We start from the raw sequence: 23,870 nt of genomic DNA, 5'->3' as shown, positions 1-23,870 counted from the left end.
CGGAGGTTTCAGCTATTATATTGCTAGCCATGCACATTTTTAAAACCTTCGAACAAACTACACGCTTTACCTAGAACGCCTAAACGCGTCACTTACAGATCACAAAGACTTACCATAACGGCTCAGTATGTTTGCACAAAATTGTTTCTTGGTCCCTGTAAATATGACGCTGGTAGCGAAAGCCGAAAGTCTTTGTCTAACAACGAGGTGATATAAATTGTTAACGGCAAACAGCGAAAATGTGACTGACTGGTCAGAATGTGACTTCGGCTGACGACTAACGCGCTATGCAAGAAAAAAAATATAAGCATAACCTATCATGGCTGCACTTTCCCCTTCGTGCCAATCTGTGCATTGTTCACAGGTTTGAACAGCATCTCTTCTGAACATCTCTTCTTCAACTTTTTTTTACGGCTTACGTATCAGTAAATTTCAAGTGTGATGTACTTAAAGCCGAACTGGCAATGAGTTTTCGAAGAGTTCTTAGCTGTGTGAATATATATCATGGCTAAGCGAGAGGCATTGGACAGTGCGCAAGCCGCGTGGGACGAACTGTCAATTACAATCCAATGAAAACGCGCCCAACTTGCCCCTTCCCTTCACAGGAACACCAATGACACTCATTGCGGGTGTCGTTTCCATGGTTTGGTCGCTGGAATATGATCATTAGGGTTGATCAGTACTTTGGGTAAATAAGTAGCAGCACCCATGGCTTTCTTGCATTCAGGGAAACCTGGCACGGGCACCGGACAGACCATGAAAGCAACAAAGAATTCGATGAGGTCCACCCACGTTCACCTCCAAGTTCACTTAGTTTTTCTAGAATATTTAGAGCTTAAGATGGTGGTGGCTGTGTGAGTTCCTTTGTTGGGCAGATACAAAGGGCACTTTAATGACAGGGTTAGAGAAAACTATGGCTGCGGTTCTGCTAAAGAAGAAAAAAAGAATCATGCTGTTGTCCTGGAGTGGTGTCGCCAAGTGGTTTGTTCGTAATCCAGTGAACCCTGCGAGGTACTGTCTAATACTGTGTTTTTAGGCACTGAAAAGATACCGGCAATCTGTCTTTATCCATGCCATTCCAACATAGCAAAGGCGATGCATATTTCGCGAAACAAGATGTTTGTTTCAATTCAACGGAGTGCCGCAAAACGTAAAAAAATGTGAAGTGAAAACGGGCAAGCGTGTTTCGCGAAGGCGACAGCAGCGCTCCAAAAAGCTCTTTCAAAAGAATTCAAACCGGGTAGTATTTGATTCGGTGACCGCGCAAATATATCTATGCGATCGCATAGCCGTTGGCTGCTGCTTCGAACCTCTGGCACTGCGCTGTTTGCTAACGCATTGCGTGCCGGCTTAGGCAGCCTGGCGATAAGAAATACGGCTAAGCGAAATAAAAAGAAAATGAAGAGTAAGCCATGATTGCTTTCTTGTAGCAGCAGCTAATAGCTACGCCGTTGTCTTCTCAAATTTTGTTGTGCGCAAAGTTCATAATGAAATACTGCTAATTCTTTAAAATATTGAAGGGAAGCTTTTTATGTCTCTTTGATTCGTCCGTGAGTGCCGAAAACGCACTGCAAGAAGCCAACTTACACAATTGAAGTGTCTGGTCACACAATAAAGAACGGCTGCGCATCTGCGCACACAATAAAACAAAGGCGCACGATATACGTATCATAGAACACTAAAGTTTACATTCGCAGTTGTATACCGATAAGCACAATGGGAACTCCAACGGCACGCTACCCAGACGAACTGTATATATCTGCATTGCATTACGCGCTCCGCGCAATGCATTTCCGGCCGTCACCATGGGTAGGCCGAGGGTGCCGGCATGGCAGTAGAGGCTGCCGTACGCGAACGTAAGCGCGAGCGCAATCGTGCCCGTAAGGCCGATCCCGTGTATCGGCAATGGCATGCAGTCCGTGAAAGTGTGAGTGTGTGCGTGTAATCAACGGCTACGTGATCAATAATATAGGCTATGCAACTGAACGAAATGTATTTTCATTAAACTTCAACGTTCACAAAAACAAGCAATCAAATCACATGTGCATCGCATCGGGTCGCTAAGCATTTCTTTGGTTTGTTCCGTGGTCGTTCGCTTTGATTCAGTTGGCATGCGAGAAATCTTCGCGTTCAAACATCTTTCTTTAAGAAAGGGGCTTTGATTTTTCCTTGTTTTCCGTTCTAAATATTAGAAGAAAAAAAGAATGAAATATCAACATTTTTATACACATTTCGAATACACATAAAGCAAGTATCAAACAGCCAAACGCACACGCATATATTTGAAGCAGGAATATTTCTTTCGGTGTAACTATAAGTATCAAACATGTTCTAAGTAGTGCAAATACGACAGCTTTCTACAGAGATCCTCGCTGATAAAGTCTATTGAATTTCGCCAGTACATTTAATCTTCGTGGCCTGTGTAGCCATCTTGGTAGCCATAAAAGGAAATTTATCCATAATTGCGAAGAGTAGTTCTCCCTCTAGAAAGGAATGGCCTGTGCCCCTTGCCGTGGACACCTAATTTTGGACCCTTCTATATCAAGAGTCGCTTTTAGGGGGAGCGTGAAACACAACCTCCGATATCACAATTGTGCTTCCTGGGGTACGATCAGTGATCCTACATATTTAGTCAGCTGTTTGTCGTTGCTACATGTCGAAGCGGAACTGCTTTCAACTGCATTATTTGCTTCATTATAAACCTGAGACAATACATTATATATATATATATATATATATATATATATATACATATATAATTCGCACGTATAAATTTTCCGCGCTGTAATCATCGTTTAACCCCGCAGGGCCGTCTGCGCAAGCAGGCGTTTGGTGAGTTGCGCCACCACGTCCCCGAGCACACGAGGGTTGGACCCTCCCGCGTCTAACCGTGCGCGGCTTAGCCGTGTCCGGGGAAAAGGGGATCCTGGGGGTTGAACCGACGCTCAGTGGACCTTAAAGGTTTGGACCTTTAAGGCCCCTCAGCGAGGCAACACACCCCTTTGGCCTCGGCTTCACGTAGACGACACCCCCGGACTGACCCACCCGGGGGAAATCGGTAGTTGCCTTTTCCTGTCTCTCTCTCTCTCTCTCCATCCTTCGTCTTTCTCTCTTTCTTTCCATCTCTCCTGTCTTCTCCTCTCTTCCTCTCATTTCCGACTTCGCAGGCAGCAAGGGTTAACCTGGTGTATTCTATCCAACCTAGGATATTTATATTAGGTTATAGTAGCTACGTACAGCTGGCGTCTGCGTCTCCTTCGGGTGTCGTAGCGTCCCCTTGTTGGGCTCGGTAGTAGGCGGCTGGCGTAGCTGCCGAAAACAAAAGTATTTATGGCTTTAGGTACCTTTCCCCGACTACCTGATCGCCCTCTTTCGAAAAGAGGACGCACCGAAGAAACTCAATTTTTTGTCCACTGCAAGGAATCCTTCCCATGCTACCATGTTATGCATAGCAAATGCGCCGAAAAGACAGTCAGAACCCTTTCACCGTTGCAAAAGTTCTCACAGACGTGCTGGGTCCCAGATACAAAATCACTAAAATGGCTAGCGGTGACCTACTGCTTGAAGTACGCGACAAACTACAACATGAAAAGATTTCAAATCTCCTTGCTTTTGGTGATGTTGAAATCACGGTAACCCCACATCGCTCAATGAACACATGCAGAGGTGTGGTATCCGATGATGATCTCATGAATCTGAGCGAAGAAGAACTAGTTGAAGGATGGAAGGAACAGGATGTCATCAAAGTGCAAAGAATAATGATCAAACGTGACAACAAAGAAATCCGTATAAAACATCTCATTCTCACATTTGCGACGAGTGTACTGCCCGACTCTCTCGAAACTGGTTACACAAAGACGAGTAAGACCCTACATTCCAAATCCACGCAGATGTTTCAAATGTCAGAGATTTGGCCATGGCTCCATGGCTCGCAAAGTTGCCGCGGCCGGCTTACTTGCGCAAAATGTGGCAAACAAGAACACGCTTCCGACAAGTGCACTGACACGCGCCACTGCGCAAACTGCGACGGTGAGCATGCCTCATATTCCCGATCATGCCCTACGTGGAAGAAGGAAAAAGATATCATTACCTTGAAAGTGAAAGAGAATATCTCATTTCAGGAAGCGCGGAAACGCGTTTCCTTCCTGCATACCGCAGGGTATGCTGGTGCAGCGCGAAAGGGGGCAACGCTGCAGCAGTCTCTGGTATCGGCCCGGTCCACAAAGAGAGTGACCGCGGCTGTGCCACAAGCCCCCCAGGCGACAGCAGCCAGCGCTGCTGCGCCGTCTCTGAAGGAGGGCCCATCGACCTCTGGGTTGGTGGCCTCCAAGGCCCTGCTTTTCGAGGCAAGGCCCACCCCGAAAACACCCCGCTCGCTTGAGCGGAAGTCCAGCGGCTCTCTGGAGTCGATGGACACAACCCCAAGCCAGGCGGCGCATCCAGCGCCTCCGGAGCGACGCGATTCTCGCGACCGCTCCAAGAAAGACAAACTCCGGATTACGGGGCCTGGAAATTCTCCATAAGCCAACTAGACTCGTCCCTTGACATACAGCCCAAAAACACAAACAATATGGATACACAAATATTACACTGGAACGTGAGAGGCCTAATGCACAACCTCGATGACATTTACACCAATACAATCCAAAGGTGTTGTGTGTTCAGGAGACACATCTTAAACCTACACAAACAAACTTTCTCCAGCAATACGCTATTTTCCGGAAAGACCGGGACGAGACTGTTACAGCCTCAGGCGGTGTAGCTATAATAGCTGACAGAGGTGTTGCATGTCGGAAATTGCAACTCCAAACCCCTCTTGAAGCAGTTGCTATCGAAGCAGTGATATTCAATAAACTAGTCATCATCGCGTCTATATACATCCCCCCAACTTATCAACTCTCTAGAACAACATTTGAAAGCCTTATTGATGAACTTCATCACCCTTACATAGTCGTTGGTGATCTAAACATAGTACACTGTGGGGCGACTCTCACTGTGACGCGAGAGGACGACTAATAGAAAACTTTCTACTCTCTTCAAATGCCTGCTTGCTTAACAAAAAAGAAACAACATTCTACAGCCCCTACACAGAAAACATTTTCTTCCATAGACATAAGCATAGCGTCCAGTACAATTGTGCCATATCTGAAGTGGGATGCTATTAATAACCCTTATGGAAGCGATCACTTCCCCATCGTACGAAACTTTACAAAACAAGCTGAGTGCTCTACACATGTTCCTAGATGGAAAGTCGACTCAGCCGACTGGACGCGGTTTCGTGAAGCAACACATTTGCCCTGGGACGATGTCCGTGCACTTGGTATTGACGATGCAGTAGCATACTTTACAGCGTTTATTATTGATGCTACATCAGTATGTATACCCCAAACAAATGGGTCGCCATCGAAATGACGTATTCCATGGTGGAATGAGGAGTTTAGGGAAGCCCGGAAAAAGCAAAACAAGGCCTGGAATCTCCTTCGTAACTCCCCAACCGCAGAAAACCTAATTAACTTCAAGGCGATTAAGTCACAAGGTAGAAGAACACGCCGACGTGCTAAACGGGAAAGTTGGGAAAAATATATAAGCAACATCAATTCTTATACAGACGAACGCAAAGCCTGGAACAGGGTAAACAAAATAAAAGGCCGCGAAACTCATCCTCTACCTTTAGTAAACACACAAGGAGACACTCTTGAGGACCAGGCTAATTGTCTAGGAGCACATTTCGAGCATATTTCCAGTACATCCCATTACACAGACACATTTGTAAAATACCAGCGACAAGCAGAGCGACAGCCGCTGAGTCGGAAAGACACAGCCAATGCAGCACACAATCGTCCATTTAGCATGGCGGAGTTTCAGGCTTCACTGAATTGTTGTAACGATTCTGCTCCAGGAAGTGACAGAATACTATATAAAATGATAAATGATGATGTGTGGTGTTTTATGGCGCAAGGGCCAGTTATGGCCAAAGAGCGCCATGCCAGTGTTTGTGAATGTGCCGTCGAGCAATGAATTCTGAGAAGTAGATGACACGTGGCTGTAAAGGGGCCTAAAATTATCGCTGTAAAGTGCGTAAAATATATGTGAACTAAAATTATGGCAATGACTAATGATGTGTACTATGAAATGAGGAATGCATTGAGAAAGAAGAATAATATATTTAAAATATTTAAGATATAGTAATTGGCAAGAAGCACTACTACCTAAACAGAGCCCTTGAACCACAAGGGCCTGGAGGCATGTGCTATAAAAAATTATCACAGCAACATCCTCTGGAGAGAGGATGTGCTACGAACTTATTGGGCTAATAACATGTAGCACAACATCATTCAAAAAATCGAGGACTGCTTTGGCATTAAAAAGCGGTTCTTCACCAATAAATAGCATGGGATGCAGAGGGATATTGTAGCGGTATGCTACCGGAAAATGTTTCCTTCTCTCGGCTTCGGCTTCCCGACACTCCACGAGGACATGGAGGACGGTCAGCCTCTCACCACATCTACCACAGGTTGGTGGTTCATAACCAGTAAGCAAAAAATTGTGGGTGCCGTACGTGTGTCCTATTCTGAGACGGCAGAATATGACGTCAATTCGTCGTGTTTTCGTAGCTGAGGGCCGGAAACCTAACTGTGGTTTAATCATGTGAAGTTTATTACTTGTTTCAGCGTCCCACAAGCGTTGCCAGTGGCTTCGCAATTTCTTTCGCAAGAAAGGTTTCAAGTCTGTTGCAGGAACAGCTACTGTATGATTACTAGTGTGTGATGTCGCTGATGTGGCCATTTGGTCTGCTTGCACATTACCCTCAATGCCTCTATGGCCCGGCACCCAGCATATTATTACATGCTGGTTTGCTACATACGCTCTGCATAGGGCGGAATAGAGCTCAATGAGTACAGGATTTTTGTGCTTGCAGAGTGACATCAGGGCATTCACAACGCTTAGGGAGTCTGTAAATATAACTGTTTTTTGAAGTTTTGTTTTCGTTATATGATTCACAGCCGACAATAGTGCATAGGCCTCAGCCGTAAAAATACTTGTTTGTGGGTGGAGTACACCGCATTCCGAGAAAGATGGGCCGACGGCTGCATAAGAAACCCCGGCATGTGATCTAGAAGCGTCAGTGTAAAACTCTGTACACGAGTACTTGGATTGAAGCTCTAGGAAATGCATTTTAATCTGTGCCTCTGGAGCGTATTTCGTGACCTCTACGAACGATGTGTCACACTCTATGATCTGCCACTGCCACGGCGGTAACAGTTTAGCAGGAGACATAGGTCGATGTTCAAGCAATGGAACACCCATTTGCTCACTAAGATTCCTTACACGTAATGAGAACGGTTTTCTCGCTGCAGGTCGGTTATGGAAGAGTGTAGCAGTGGTCATATCGTTTATGGTGGAATAAGAAGGATGTTCATTGTTTGCTTGTACTGTCAGAAAATACGTGAAACTGCTATATGATCGCTGCAGATGGAGTGACCACTGGTTCGACTCTACATAGAGGCTCTGGATCGGGCTTGTTCGGAAAGCACCGGTTGCGAGGCGGATACCTAAATGGTGAACGGGATCTAGTATTTTTAATGCACTTGGAGTTGCAGAGTTATAAATTATAGCTCCGTAATCAAGGCGTGAGCGGACAAGACTGTTGTACAAGTTTAGGAGGCATTTTCGATCACTACCCCATGTTGTGTGCGAGAGAATTTTTAAAAGGTTCATAGTCTTCAGACACTTTGTCTTCAGATATTTAAGATGGGGGATGAAGGTAAGCTTAGAGTCCAGAATTATGCCCAGGAATTTATGTTCACTGCTCATGGATAGTTCCTCTCGATTGATCGTGAGATTTGTCACCGGTGTCACGCCTCTTTTGTTTGAGAAGAGTATGCATGTACTTTTCTGTGCGTTTATTTTGAACCCATTTACATCCGCCCATTTAGACAATTTATGTAATCCAAGCTGCACCTGTCGTTCACAGATAGCGATGTTACATGATTTGAAACCTATCTGTACGTCATCGACATACACAGAATAAAACATGCTGTGTGGAATGACTGTATGCAGGGAGTTCATTTTTACAATGAAAAGTGTGCAACTAAGTACACCTCCTTGCGGCACGCCAGCCTCCTGGGTGAATGTTCTAGATAAAGCATTGCCCACTCTTACGCGAAACGTGCGGTTAGACAAGTAGCTTTCGACTGTGTTAAACATATTACCGCGGACCCCCATCGCAGAGAGATCTCGCAGAATTCCGAAGCGCCATGTCGTGTCGTACGCTTTCTCTAAATCTATAAATACAGAAAGTAAAAACTGTTTATGAATAAAAGCATCTCTGATGTTTGCCTCGATGCGAACAAGGTGGTCTATTGTCGACCTACCTTCTCGGAATCCACACTGGAGGGGGTCTAGTATTTTGTTATTTTCTAGGAAACTGATTAAACGCCGGTTTATCATTTTTTCATACAGCTTGCATAGGCAGCTTGTTAGAGCTATTGGCCTGTAGCTGCTGGCTAAGGACGGGTCTTTGCCTTGTTTAAGAACCGGTATGACTATGGCTTCTTTCCATGAGGACGGAATACAGCCAGCCGCCCACATGGCATTAAAGAGAGAAAGGAGTGTTGTCAGTGTTTCGGGGTGTAAGTACCTAATCATTTCGTACATGATACGATCGCCACCTGGCGCCGAGTTGTTACAACAAGCGAGAGATGCTTTAAGTTCGGCTAAGCTAAATGGTTGATTGTAAGCCTCACTCGAAGAACCTTTGCGGTTAAGAGGCCGCCGCTCTTCGCGTTCTTTAAACTTCAGGAAAGTGTCTGTATAATGCGATTCACTTGATACATATTGAAAGTGTTCACCTAGACAATCCGCCTGGTCTTCCAGGCTATCACCTTGGCTACTTACTAAGGGTAGAGGATGTGACTCCCGGCCTATTAGTTTATTTACCCTATTCCAGACTTTTGTTTCGTCGGTGTATGAATTTATACTGGAAATGTACCTTTCCCAACTCTCTCTCTTTGCACGTCGACGCGTTCTTCTGCCCTGTGACTTTGCTTGTTTAAAATTTATCAGGTTTTCAGCTGTTGGGGAGTTGCGAAACAATCCCCAGGCTTTGTTTTGCTTTTTACGTGCTTTCCGGCATTCATCATTCCACCAAGGCAGGCGACGTTTATTAGCTAGTCCATTAGTTTGTTGTATGCACCTTTCAGCAGCGTCAATGATAAAACCTGTTATATATGCCACAGCATCGTCTATGTTAAAAGAGGCAATGTCATCACGGCTTAAATATGTTATTTGTCCGAAAAGTTCCCAGTTAGCCGAGTCAACCTTCCATCGGGGAACGTGTGGCGAGCATCTATCATGTTCTGTTAAGCCTAGCATAATTGGGAAGTGGTCGCTCCCAAAAGGGTTCTTGAGAACAGACCACTCCAGGTATGGCATTAGTGTACTCGATGCTATACTTAAGTCAATGGATGAATATGTGTTATGTGTAATGCTGTAATACGTAGGCTCTTTCTTGTTAAGTAATGATGCGCCTGAAGAAAAGAGAAAATTTTCAATCAGGCGACCTCTCGCATCGCAACGTGAGTCTCCCCACAAAGTGTTATGTGCGTTGAAATCACCGACAACTATGTATGGCTCCGGAAGTTCATTTATGTAGTTTTGGAATTCGGTTTTATGTAGTTGATAATTGGGAGGGATGTATATAGAGCTGACAGTGACCAGCTTGTCAAACAACACCCCTCGGACAGCAACTGCCTCTAGGGGCGTACAAAGTTTTAGTTCCCGGCAGGCAATACCTCTGTCGACTACAATAGCCACACCACCGGAAGACACGACTGTGTCATCGCGGTCCTTACGAAAAATGGCGTATTGTCGGAGAAAATCTGTTTGCGTGTGTTTGAGGTGTGTTTCTTGGACACACAGCACCTTTGGATTATACTTATGTAGGAGTTCTTTGATGTCATCGAGATTGTGGAGGAGCCCTCGGACATTCCACTGTAATATTTGTGTATCCATGTTGAATGTGGGTTTTGTGCTGTGTGTTAAGAAAGAGGAATTACTTCACAGAGCCCTTTCCGGGCGCCGTGATGCGGTGTTTTTCTTGTTTGGAGCGATCGCGAGACTCTCGCGGCTCCTTAGGCGCAAGTGGCGCCGTCTGGCTGGTTGTTGTGTCCATAGCCTCTTGCGAGGCACTGGACACGCGCTCTTGCGAGCGGTTGGTTTGACGAGAAGGCCTCGCCTCGAGAGACGAGGCCCTCGAGGCCACCAGCCCGCAGGTTGATGGCCCCTTCTTGTGAGTTGGCAGAGCAGCGCTAGCTGCACCCGCCGAGGGGGCGGATGGCGTCGCCGCCGGCACACTGCGCGTGTGCCAGACAGCCGCCAAGGGCCGATGTGGCGCTGCCCCCTGTCGCGCCACTTCGGCAAAGCTGGTTTTTGGCAGGTACGATACCCGCCTGCGCGCCTCCTTGAAAGTTATGTTTTCTTTGACTTTGATCGTGACTATTTCTTTTTCTTTCTTCCAAGATGGGCATGACCGCGAGTATGCGGCATGCTCGCCATCACAGTTCACACAGTGTGGAGTGTTTTCGCACGTTTCAGAGGCATGGTCACCGGAACTACATTTAGCACATGTTTGTCGGCCTTGGCAGTTCTGTGAACTGTGGCCGAACCGCTGGCATTTGAAACATCGTAGAGGGTTTGGCACGTATGGCCTGACACGAAGTTTGATGTATCCGGCCTCGATGGTTTCGGGCAGAACACTTGAGTTAAAAGTTAGTATCAGGTGCTTGGTCTGGATTTCCTTGCCGTCGCGCCTCATCTTGATCCGTTTAACATTGATTACATTCTGCTCACTGAAGCCCTCTAGGAGTTCAGCTTCGCTCAGCTGCAACAAGTCATCATCTGATACAACGCCACGGGTGGTATTCATGGTACGGTGCGGGGTTACTGTTACTTGGGTGTCCCCAAATGATACTAGATTGGGCAGTTTCTCATATTGTTTCACATCACGGAGCTCCAAGAGGAGATCCCCGCTTGCCATCCTGGATGCTTTAAAGCCTGGTCCAAAAATATCAGTCAAAGACTTTGAGACAAGGAATGGTGACATTGTTCGTACCGATTTGTTTGAGGTTTCAGAGTGAATAACATGAAAACGGGGGAAGTTATGCGTTTGGCGTCCAAAAAATTGGAAAACATCTTCGGTGCGCCCTCTTTTCTGACGGCGATCATGGAGTGGGGGGAAAGGTTCAGCCATAAGTATTGGTGCATTTTTCGGCAGCGACGCCAGCCACCCACCATGGAGCCCAACGAGGGGACGCTGCAGAAACTGGAAAAGCCAGGTCCTGCAAACGCCAGCTGTACGCCACTACTATAACCAAATATGGAGTATCCAAGGTTGGCTACCCACACAAGGTTAACCCTAGCTGCCTGGGAAAACGGAAGTAAAAGGGAAGTGAAAAGAAGACAGGATAGATTGAAAGTGAGACAGAAAGACGAAGATTTAAGAGGAGGACAGGAAAAGGCAACTGCCGATTTCCCCTGGGTGGGTCAGCCCAGGGGTGCCGTCTATGTGAAGCAGAGGCCGAAGAGGTGTGTTGCCTCCGCCGGGGGGCCTTAAAGGTCCGAACACCCGGCATCAGCTCAACCTCCAGGATCCCCCTTTCCCCAGACACGGCTAAGCCACGCACGGCTACACGCGGGAGGGTCCAACCCTCATGTGCTCGGGTACGTGGTGGCGCAACTCACCAAACGCCTGCTGACGCAGACGCCCCTGCGGGGGTAAAATGATAAAACACTTACACCCTGAAACCCACAAAACACTACTGTCACTCTAACACCATGTTCTCTGCCGGCTACATTCCCACTGTATGGAAAGAAGCAATAATAATTCCTATCCTCAAAGATGGCAAGGAACCTTCTTCGGCCAGTAGCTATCGGCCTATAGCTCTGACAAGTTGTATATGCAAGCTCTTCGAGAAAATGATTAACCGGCGCCTCATCCATTTTCTTGAAAGCAACAAAATACTCGATCCCTTACAGTGCGGTTTCAGAGAAGGTGTGTCCGCAACAGATCACCTTGTTCGCATTGAATCTTATATTAGAGATGCTTTTATACATAAGCAGTTTTGCCTCTCAATATTTCTGGACCTAGAAAAGGCTTACGATACGACATGGCGCTACGCAATTCTTCGAGATCTTTCGGCGATGGATGTCCGTGGCAACATGCTAAACACAATCGAAAGTTATCTGTCTAACCGCACATTCCGTGTAAGAGTGGGTAACGCTCTTTCTAGGCCCTTCAGCCAAGAGACCGGTGTGCCGCAAGGGGGTGTGCTTAGTTGCACGCTATTTATTGTAAAAATGAACGGCCTGCATACAGCCATCCCACGCACTATGTTTTATTCCGTTTATGTCGACGATGTGCAGATAGCCTTTAAGTCATGTAATTTTGCCATCTGTGAATGACAAATACAGCTGGGAATAAACAGATTGTCTAAATGGGCAGATGAAAATGGTTTCAAAGTTAATTCACAGAAGAGTACTTGCGTACTCTTTACAAACAAGAGAGGTGTAACGCCAGACCCAACTATTGAAATCAAAGGAGATACGCTCTCTGTGAGGAGCGAGCATAAGTTTCTAGGAATCATTTTAGATTACAAAGTGCCTGAAGACAATGAACCTCCTAAAGCTTCTATCGGGCACAACATGGGGCAGTGATCGAAAGTGTCTCTTAAACTTGTTTAACTGTCTTGTCCTTTCACGCCTTAATTACGGGTCTATAATTTATAATTCCGCAACGCCAAGTGCATTAAACATCCTAGACCCCGTTCACCACTTGGGCATCCGTCTCGCGACTGGTGCTCTCAGGACAAGTCCAATCCAGAGCCTCTACGTAGAGTCGAATAAGTGGTCGCTTCATCTGCAGCGGTCATGATGATGTGTGGTGTTTTATGGCGCAAGGGCCAGTTATGGCCAAAGAGCGCCATGCCAGTGTTTGTGAGTGTGCAGTGGAGCGATGAATTCTGAGAAGTTGATGAAGTGTGGCAGTAAAGGGGCCTAAAAATAATCGCTGTAAAGTGCGTAAAATATACAGGTACTAAGATCATGCAAATGACTAATGAGGTGTACTATGAAATGAAGAATGCATTGAGAAAGAATGACACGGTATTTAAAATATTTAAGATGTAGTAATTGGACAGAAGCACTACTGCCTAAACAGAGCCCTTGAACCTCAAGGGCCTGGAGGCATGTGCTTATACAAAACTACTATCACAGCAGCATCCTCTGGAAGGAGGATGTGCTATGAATTTATTGGGCTTATAACATGCAGTACCACGTCGTTTAAGAAAGCGAGGACTGCTTTGGTGCTAAACAGCCGTTCCTCACCAAGAAACATACTGGGATGCAGAGGGACATGGTAGCGGTAAGCTAAAGGGAAATGTTTTTTTCTATCTGCTTCGGCATCCCGACACTCCAGGAAAACATGGAGGACGGTTAGCCTCTCACCACATCTACCACAGGTTGGTGGTTCATCCCCGGTCAACAAAAACTATGGGTGCCAAATGTATGACCTATTCTGAGACGACAGAACAGGACATCAGTTCGCCGTGTTCTCGTTGCGGAGGGCCAGAAACCTAACTGTGGCTTAATCAAGTGAAGCTTATTATTTGTTTCTTCATCCCACAGGCGTTGCCAATGGCTTCGCAATTTCTTACGCAAGAAATGTTTCAAATCTGTTGCAGAAACAGTAGCTGTAGGATTGGTAGCGTGCGATGTTATTGACGTAGCCATTCGGTCAGCTAGCACATTACCCTCAATGCTTCTGTGGCCAGGCACCCAGCATATAATGATATGCTGGTTAGATACATACGCTCTACACAGTACGGAATAGAGCTCAATGAGTTTCGGATTTTTCTGCTTACAGGGTGACTTTAAAGCGTTTACGACACTTAGAGAGTCTGTAAATATGATTGATTTTTGAAGTTTAGATTTCCTTATATGCCTCACAGCTGACAATAGTGCATAAGCCTCAGCTGTAAAGATACTTGCTTCCTGGTGGAGTACACCGGATTCCGAAAAGGATTGGCCGACGGCTGCATACGACACCCCGTCACGTGACTTAGAAGCGTCTGTATAAAACTCTGTGCATGTGTACTTGGACTGGACTTCAAGGAAATGCATTTTGATATGTGCCTCTGGTGCGCGCTTAGTGACCTCTACGAATGATGTGTCACACTATGAGCTGCCACTGCCACGGCGGTAACAGTTTCGCTGGAGCCATAAGACAGTGTTCAAGCAACGGAACACCCATTTCCTCACTAAGATTCCTCACACGCAAAGAGAACGGTTTTCTCGATGCCGGTCGATTTTCGAAGAGTGTGGCAGTGGTCATGTCGTTTATGGTTGAATAAGAGGGATGTTCTGTGTTCGCGTGTACTCTAAGAAAATATGTAAAACTACTATATGAACGCTGCAGATGAAGTGACCACTGATTCGACTCTACGTAGAGGCTCTGGATCGGACTTGTTCGGAAAGCACCGGTCGCGAGGCGGATGCCCAGATGGTGAACGGGGTCTAGAATTTTTAATGCACTTGACGTTGCAGAATTATAAATTATAGCCCCGTAATCAAGGCGTGAGCGGACAAGACTGTTGTACAAGTTCAGGAGGAATTTTCGGTCACTACCCCATGTTGTGCGCGACAAAAATTTTAAAAGGTTCATCGTCTTCAGACACCTTGCCTTCAAATATTTAAGATGGGGGATAAAGGTAAGCTTCGAGTCTAGAATTATTCCCAGGAATTTATGCTCACTGCTCACGGACAGTTCCTCTTGATTAATCGTGAGATTTGGCACTGGTGTCATGCCTCTTTTGTTTGAGAAAAGTATGCACGTACTTTTCTTTGCATTTATTTTAAATCCATTTACATCAGCCCATTTAGACAGTTTGTTTAATCCAAGCTGTACCTGTCGTTCGCAGATAGCAATGTTGCATGATTTGAAACCTATCTGTACATCATCAACATACACAGAATAAAACATGCTGCGTGGAATAACTGTATATAGGGAGTTCATTTTTACAATAAAGAGTGTGCAACTAAGCACACCCCCTTGTGGCACACCAGCCTCCTGGGTGAATGTTCTAGATAAAACATTGCCCACTCTTACGCGAAACGTGCGGTTAGACAAGTAGCTTTCGACTGTGTTTAACATATTACCGCGGACCCCCATCGCAGAAAGATCTCGCAGAATTCCGAAGCGCCATGTCGTGTCGTACGCTTTCTCTAAATCTATAAATACAGAAAGTAAAAACTGTTTATGAATAAACGCATCTCTGATGTTTGCCTCGATGCGAACAAGGTGGTCTATTGTCGACCTACCTTCTCGGAAGCCACACTAGAAGGGGTCTAGTGTTTCGTTATTTTCTAGGAAACTGATTAAACGCCGGTTTATCATTTTCTCATACAGCTTACACAGGCAGCTTGTTAGAGCTATTGGCCTGCAGCTGCTGGCTAAGGACGGGTCTTTGCCTTGCTTAAGTATCGGGATGACTATGGCTTCTTTCCATGAGGACGGGATACACCCAGCCGCCCACATGGCATTAAAAAGAGACAGGAGTGTTTTCAGTGTTTCAGGGTGTAGGTATCTAACCATTTCATACATAATACGATCGCCACATGGCGCCGAATTGTTGCAACATGTGAGAGATGCTTTAAGTTCGGCTAAGCTAAATGGTCGATTGTAAGCCTCACTCGAAGTACCTTTGCGGTTAAGGGGCTGCCGCTCTTCGCGTTCTTTGAACTTCAGGAAAGTTTCTGTATAGTGCGATTCACTTGATACATATTCAAAGTGTTCACCTAGACAATCCGCCTGGTCTTCCAGGCTATCACCTTGATTGATTGATTATTGTGGTTTATTGGCGCAAGGGCCAGATGTGGCCACAGAGGGCCAAGACGATGGTAATGACTTGTTAGTGATACATGAATAGTGAATTACATGAACATTAATTAGATGTGGCATGGCTGTAAAGGGGCCTAAAAACAGTCGCTGTAAAGTGCGTAAAATCTATGCGTAATAAAATTATGGAAATCTGTTGAATTCGATGATGATGTGTGGTGTTTTATGGCGCAAGGGCCAGTTATGGCCAAAGAGCGCCATGCCAGTGTTTGTGAGTGTGCAGTGGAGCGATGAATTCTGAGAAGTTGATGAAGTGTGGCTGTAAAGGGGCCTAAAAATAATCGCTGTAAAGTGCGTAAAATATACAGGTACTAAGATCATGCAAATGACTAATGAGGTGTACTATGAAATGAAGAATGCATTGAGAAAGAGTGACACGATATTTAAAATATTTAAAATGTAGTAATTGGACAGAAGCACTACTGCCTAAACAGAGCCCTTGAACCACAAAGGCCTGGAGGCATGTGCTTATACAAAACTACTATCACAGCAGCATCCTCTGGAGGGAGGATGTGCTATGAATTTATTGGGCTTATAACATGCAGTACCACGTCGTTTAAGAAAGCGAGGACTGCTTTGGTGCTAAACAGCGGTTCCTCACCAAGAAACATACTGGGATGCACAGAGACATGGTAGCGGTAAGCTAAAGGGAAATGTTTTTTTCTATCTGCTTCGGCATCCCGACACTCCAGGAGAACATGGAGGACGGTTAGCCTCTCACCACATCTACCACAGGTTGGTGGTTCATCCCCGGTCAACAAAAAACTATGGGTGCCAAATGTATGACCTATTCTGAGACGACAGAACAGGATATCAGTTCGCCGTGTTCTCGTTGCGGAGGGCCAGAAACCTAACTGTGGCTTAATCAAGTGAAGCTTATTATTTGTTTCTTCATCCCACAGGCGTTGCCAATGGCTTCGCAATTTCTTACGCAAGAAATGTTTCAAATCTGTAGCAGAAACAGTAGCTGTAGGATTGGTAGCGTGCGATGTTATTGACGTAGCCATTCGGTCAGCTAGCACATTACCCTCAATGCTTCTATGGCCAGGCACCCAGCATATAATGATATGCTGGTTAGATACATACGCTCTACACAGTACGGAATAGAGCTCAATGAGTATAGGATTTTTCTGCTTACAGGGTGAATTAAAGCGTTTACGACACTTAGAGAGTCTGTAAATATGATTGATTTTTGAAGTTCAGATTTCCTTATATGCCTCACAGCTGACAATAGTGCATAAGCCTCAGCCGTAAAGATACTTGCTTCCGGGTGGAGTACACCGGATTCCGAAAAGGATGGGCCGACGGCTGCATACGACACCCCGTCACGTGACTTAGAAGCGTCTGTATAAAACTCTGTGCAAGTGTACTTGGACTGGACTTCAAGGAAATGCATTTTGATATGTGCCTCTGGTGCGTGCTTAGTGACCTCTACGAATGATGATGATGATGATGTGTGGTGTTTTGTGGCGCAAGGGCCAGTTATGGCCAAAGAGCGCCATGCCAGTGTTTGTGAGTGTGCAGTGGAGCGATGAATTCTGAGAAGTAGATGTGACGGGGCTGTAAAGGGGCCTAAAAATAATCGCTGTAAAGTGCGTAAAATATATATGTACTAAAATCATGGCAATGAATAATGAGGTGTACTATGCAATGAAGAATGTACTGAGAAAGAATGACGCGATATTTAAAATATTTAAGATGCAGTAATTGGCAAGAAGCACTACTGCCTAGACAGAGCCCTTGAACCACAAGGGCCTGGAGGCATGTGCTATAAAAAATTATCACAGCGGCATCCTCTGAAGAGAGGATGCGCTACGAACTAGTTGGGCTAATAACATGCAGGACCACATGGTTCAAAAAATCTACGACTGCTTTGACATTAAAAATCGGTTCTTCGCCAAGAAACATAATGGGGTGAAGCGGGACATGATATCGGTACGCTTGAGGAAAATATTTCCTTCTCTCTCAGCTTCCCGACACTCCACGAGGACATGGAGGACGGTCAGCCTCTCACCACATCTACCACAGGTTGGTGGTTCATCACCAGTAAGCAAAAAATTGTGGGTGCCATATGTATGTCCTATTCTTAGACGACAGAACAGGACATCAGTTCGTCGTGTTTTTGTTACGGGGGGCCAGAAACCTAACTGTGGTTTTATCAAGTGAAGCTTATTATTTTTTTTCCGCATCCCACAAGCGTTGCCAGTAGCTGCGCAGTTTATTTCGCAGGAAAGGTTTCAAATCTGTTGCAGGAACAGCAGCTGTAGGGAGATGTAATGCCTGAGATGTAACTGATGTGGCCATTTGGTCTGCTCGAACATTACCCTCAATGCCTCTATGGCCCGGCACCCAGCATATAATGACATGCTGGTTAGATATATACGCTTTACACAGAATGGAATAGAGCTCATTAAGTACAGGGTTTTTGTGTTTACAGAGTGATTTCAATGCTTTCGCAACACTTTGCGAGTCTGTAAATATGATAGTCTTTTTGAGTTTAGATTTCATTATAAACTTTACAGCCGATAATATTGCATAGGCCTCAGCCGTAAAGATACTTGTCTCCGGGTGCAGTACACCGGATTCCGAAAACGATGGACCGATGGCTGCATAAGATACCCCGGCATGTGACTTGGAAGCATCTGTATAAAACTCTGTACACGAGTATTTAGATTGGAGTTCTAAGAAATGCATTCTAATGTGTGCCTCTGGTGCGTGTTTAGTGACCTCTATGAACGATGCGTCACACTCTATGAGTTGCCAGTGCCACGGCGGCAACAGTTTCGCTGGAGCCACAGGACATTGTTCAAGAAGCGGAATACCCATTTCCTCACTGCGGTTCTTCACACGCAAAGAGAATGGCTTTCTCGCGGCAGGTCGATTATGGAAGAGTGTGGCAGCGGTCACGTCATTTATAGTTGAATAACAAGGATGTTCAATGTTTGCTTGTACTTTCAGAAAGTACGTGAAACTGTTGTATGACCGCTGCAGATGAAGCGACCACTGATTCGACTCTACGTACAGGCTCTGGATTGGACTTGTCCTGAAAGCCCCGGTCGCGAGACGGATACCCAGGTGGTGGACCTGGTCTAGGATTTTTAATGCACTTGGCGTTGCTGAATTATAAATTATAGACCCGTAATCAAGGCGTGAGAGGATAAGACATTTATACAAGTTAAGCAAACACTTTCGATCACTACCCCAAGTCGTACGCGAGAAGCTTTAAAAGGTTCATTGTCTTCAGGCATTTTGCCCTCAGATACTTAAGGTGAGGAATAAACGTAAGTTTAAAATCTAAAATCAATCCTAAAAACTTGTGCTCGCTGCTCACGGAGAGCGCATCTCCTTTGATTGCAATGCTTGGAACTGGCGTTACGCCTCTCTTGTTAGTAAAGAGTACGCAAGTACTCTTCTGGGCATTTACTTTAAAACCATTTTCATCTGCCCATTTGGACAATTTGTTTATTATAAGCTGCACTTGTCTTTCGCAGATGGCAATATTGCATGACTTGAAGGCTATTTGCACATCGTCGACATAAACGGAATAAAACATTGTGCGTGGAATGACTGTGTGCAGGGAATTCATTTTTACTATAAATAGTGTGCAGCTAAGCACGCCCCCTTGCGGTACACCGGTCTCTTGGGTGAAGGCCCTAGACAGGGCGTTACCCACTCTTACACGGAATGTACGATTAGAGAGATAACTTTCGATAGTGTTCAACATGTTGCCACGGACACCCATCGCCGAAAGATCTCGGAGGATTCCGTAGCGCCATGTCGTATCGTAAGCCTTTTCTAGGTCCAGAAATACTGAGAGACAAAACTGCTTGTGTATAAAGGCATCTCTAATATAAGAATCAATACGAACAAGGTGGTCTGTTGTGGACATACCTTCCCTGAAACCACATTGGAAGGGGTCTAAGATTTTGCCACTTTCAAGCACACAAATCAAGCGCCGGTTTATCATTTTTTCAAATAACTTGCAAATACAGCTTGTCAATGCTATTGGTCTATAACTATTGGCTAAGGATGGGTCCTTGCCTTGTTTATGTATAGGGATGATGACACTTTCCTTCCACGAAGATGGAATGTAACCCGCTGCGTACATGGCATTGAAAAGACTTAATAGTGTTTTTAGGGTTTCAGGGTGCAGGTGCTTAAGCATTTCGTACATGATACGATCGCCACCTGGTGCGGAGTTATTGCAACAGTTTAGAGATGCCTTAAGTTCAGCGAGCGAAAATGGTCGATTGTATGTATCATTTTGCGTACATTTACGTTCGAGGGGCTGTAGCTCTGCGCGTTCTTTGTACTTCAAGAAGTGTTCTGTGTAGTGTGATGCACTGGAGATGCGTTCAAAATGTTCACCCAGGAAGTCAGCCTGATCTTCCAGGCTATCACCTTCTGTGTATACCAAGGGGAGTGATTTTGTGTGACGTCCTTTTAATGTGTTTACTCTGTTCCACACTTTTCTCTCGTCTGTATAGGAATTTATACTGCAAAGATAGTGCTCCCAACTATCTCTCTTAGCACGTCGACGTGTTCTTCTGCCTTGGGATTTTGTCTGTTTGAAATTTATGAGGTTTTCGGCAGTTGGAGAGTCGCGAAGGAATCTCCAAGCCTTGTTTTGTTGTTTCCGCGCCTTTCTACAATCGTCGTTCCACCATGGGATGCGACGCTTTTTGGCTAGCCCGTTAGTTTGTTGGATGGATTTTGTGGCAGCCTCTATTATGAAGCCTGTAAAGTAGGCCACAGCATCGTCTATGTTAAAACCTGCAATGTCACCCTGAGCTAAATATGTTATTTCTCTGAAGAGAACCCAGTTTGCTGATTCAATTTTCCATCGGGGAACATGTGGAGAGCATTCAGTCTGTTTTGTTACATTTATGACTATTGGAAAGTGGTCACTTCCGTAAGGGTTCTTAATAATGTTCCAATCAAGGTAAGGTATTAGTGTACTGGATACTATGCTCAAGTCTATTGAGGAGTAGGTTTTGTGCGCAACGCTATAATACGTCGGCTCCTTCTTATTGAGTAAACATGCATCCGAGGAAAAAAGAAAATTTTCTATTAAACGCCCTCTTCCGTCACAACGGCTGTCTCCCCACAAAGTGTTATGCGCGTTTAAATCCCCGACAACTATGTATGGTTCCGGAAGTTCATCAATGTAGTTTTGAAATTCGGTTTTCCGGAGTTTATAATTCGGCGGGATGTATATAGAGCTAATAGTAATTAGTTTATTAAACAACACCGCGCGAACAGCAACTGCCTCTAGGGGCGTACGGAGTTTTAGTTCTCGGCAGGCAACAACTCTGTCCACTGCGATAGCCACACCACCGGATGACACGGCCGTGTCATCGCGGTCTTTACGATAAATAGCATATTTTCGGAGGAAGTTTGTTTGCGTGTGTTTCAGGTGTGTTTCTTCAACACACAGCACCTTTGGATTATATTTATGTAGGAGTTCTTTGATGTCATCGAGGTTGTGGACGAGTCCTCGGACATTCCACTGTAAAATTTGTGTGTCCATTTTGAATGTGTTTTTGTGCTGTGCGTTCAAGAATACAAAGTTACCTCACGGGCCCTTTCCAGGCGCCGTGACACGCGATTTTTCTTTTTTGGAGCGGTCGATAGAATCGCGCCGCTTCTTAGGCGCTGGCTGCGCCCTCACGCTTGGTGTTGTGTCCATGTCCTCTTGCGAGGCGCTGGACACGCGCTCTTGCGAGCGGTTACTTTGACGTGAAGGCCTCGTCTCGAGGGACGAGGCCCTGGAGGCCGCCAGCCCGGAGGTCGATGGCCCCTTGTTCTGAGATGGCGGAGCAGAGCTAGCTGCAGCCGCCAAGGGGGCGGATGGCGTCACCGCCGGCTCACGTTGTGTGGGCCAAACAGTCGCCGGTCGCCGTTGTGGCGCTGCCCCCTGACGCGCCACGTCGGCAAAGGTGTTCTTTGGCAGGTACACTACCCGCCTGCGTGCCTCTTTGAACGATATATTTTCCTTTACTTTGATTGTCACGATTTCTTTTTCTTTTCTCCAGGATGGGCATGATCGCGAGTATGCGGGGTGCTCCCCATCACAGTTCACGCAGTGTGGAGTACTCTCACAATTTTCAGATGGGTGTTCTTGGGCACTACATTTAGCGCAAGTCTTGCGGCCTCGGCAGTTCTGTGAACTGTGGCCAAATCTTTGGCAATTAAAGCATCGGAGAGGATTGGGGATGTACGGTCTGACCCGCATCTTTAGGTACCCAGTCTCAATGGTCTCGGGCAGCGTGCTTGTTCCAAAAGTTAGAATTAGGTGCTTTGTTTCGATCTCTTTTCCATCGCGCCTCATCTTAATTCTCTTGACATTGATCACATTTTGGTCACTCCAGCCTTCTAGTAGTTAAGCTTCAGAGAGTTCCATAAGATCAGCATCGGAAACGACTCCACGAATTGTGTTCATAGTGCGGTGTGGTGTGACTGTCACTGGGAGATCCCCGAATGACAATAGATGTGACAGTTTTTCGTGTTGTTTCTTTTCGCGGAGTTCCAGAAGGAGATCACCGCTTGCCAGCCTGGAAACTTTATAACCTGGACCAAAAACTTCAGTCAGTGTTTTTGCAACCAGAAAAGGTGAGATCATTTTCGCTGCCTTTTCTTTTTTCTCAGAATGAATCACATGAAATCGAGGAAAATTCTCAGTATTTCGTCCAAAAAACTTGAAGACTTCTTCGGTGCGCCATCGTTTCAGACGGCGATCAGGGAGTTGGGGGAAAGAACTTTCCATAAGTATAGGTGAATGTTTCGGCAGCAGCGCCAGCCACCCACCATGGAGCCCAACGAGGGGACGCTGCAGGACCTCGAAAACATAGGTCCTGCAAACGCCAGCTGTACGCCGCCACTATAACCAGATATGGAATATCCAAGGTTGGCTACCCACACAAGGTTAACCCTAGCTGCCTGGGAAATTGGAAGTAAAATGAAGTGAGAAGAGGACAGGATAGATTGAAAGTGAGAGAGAAAGACGAAGATTGAAGAGGAGGACAGGAAAAGGCAACTACCGATTTCCCCCGGGTGGGTCAGTCCGGGGGTGCCGTCTATGTGAAGCAGACGCCAAAGAGGTGTGTTGCCTCCGCCGGGGGGCCTGAAAGGTCCATCCACCCGGCATTAGCTCAACCTCCAGGTTCCCCCTTTCCCCAGACACGGCTAAGCCACACACGGCTACGCGTGGGAGGGTCCAACCCCCGTGTGCTCGGGTCCGTGGTGTCGCAACCCACCAAACGCCTGCCTACGCAGACGCCCCTGCGGGATCTACGAATGATGTGTCACACTCTATGAGCTGCCACTGCCACGGCGGTAACAGTTTCGCTGGAGCCATAAGGCAGTGTTCAAGCAACGGAACACCCATTTCCTCACTAAGATTCCTCACACGCAAAGAGAACGGTTTTCTCGATGCCGGTTGACTTTCGAAGAGTGTGGCAGTGGTCATGTCGTTTATGGTTGAATAAGAGGGATGTTCAATGTTCGCGTGTACTCTAAGAAAATATGTAAAACTACTATATGAACGCTGCAGATGAAGTGACCACTGATTCGACTCTACGTAAAGACTCTGGATCGGACTTGTTCGGAAAGCACCGGTCGCGAGGCGGATGCCCAGATGGTGAACGGGGTCTAGAATTTTTAATGCACTTGACGTTGCAGAATTATAAATTATAGCCCCGTAATCAAGGCGTGAGCGGACAAGACTGTTGTACAAGTTCAGGAGGAATTTTCGGTCACTACCCCATGTTGTGCGCGACAAAATTTTTAAAAGGTTCATCGTCTTCAGACACCTTGCCTTCGAATATTTAAGATGGGGGATAAAGGTAAGCTTCGAGTCTAGAATTATTCCCAGGAATTTATGCTCACTGCTCACGGACAGTTCCTCTTGATTAATCGT

The 23,870-nt window shown here is 45.9% G+C and overlaps 1 protein-coding gene across 1 annotated transcript in view; it reads left to right on the top strand.

Annotated features, from left to right (window-relative positions):
• Window positions 1-23,039, top strand: part of LOC125942489 (uncharacterized) — a 132,251-nt gene extending 109,212 nt beyond the window's left edge. The window contains exon 5 of the mRNA XM_049660684.1: window positions 22,479-23,039. Within this exon, the coding sequence (XP_049516641.1) occupies window positions 22,479-22,568 (90 nt within the window). The 3' untranslated portion in view covers window positions 22,569-23,039. The remainder of the gene's footprint in view (window positions 1-22,478) is intronic.
• Window positions 23,040-23,870: the final 831 nt, after the last annotated feature.

This window comes from Dermacentor silvarum, chromosome 1 (genome assembly GCF_013339745.2).
Source record: "Dermacentor silvarum isolate Dsil-2018 chromosome 1, BIME_Dsil_1.4, whole genome shotgun sequence".
In the NCBI taxonomy this organism is placed as follows: Eukaryota; Metazoa; Arthropoda; class Arachnida; order Ixodida; family Ixodidae; genus Dermacentor; species Dermacentor silvarum.
The sequence above is the reverse complement of the archived record's forward strand: the minus strand, read 5'-3'. Positions and strand labels throughout refer to the sequence as shown.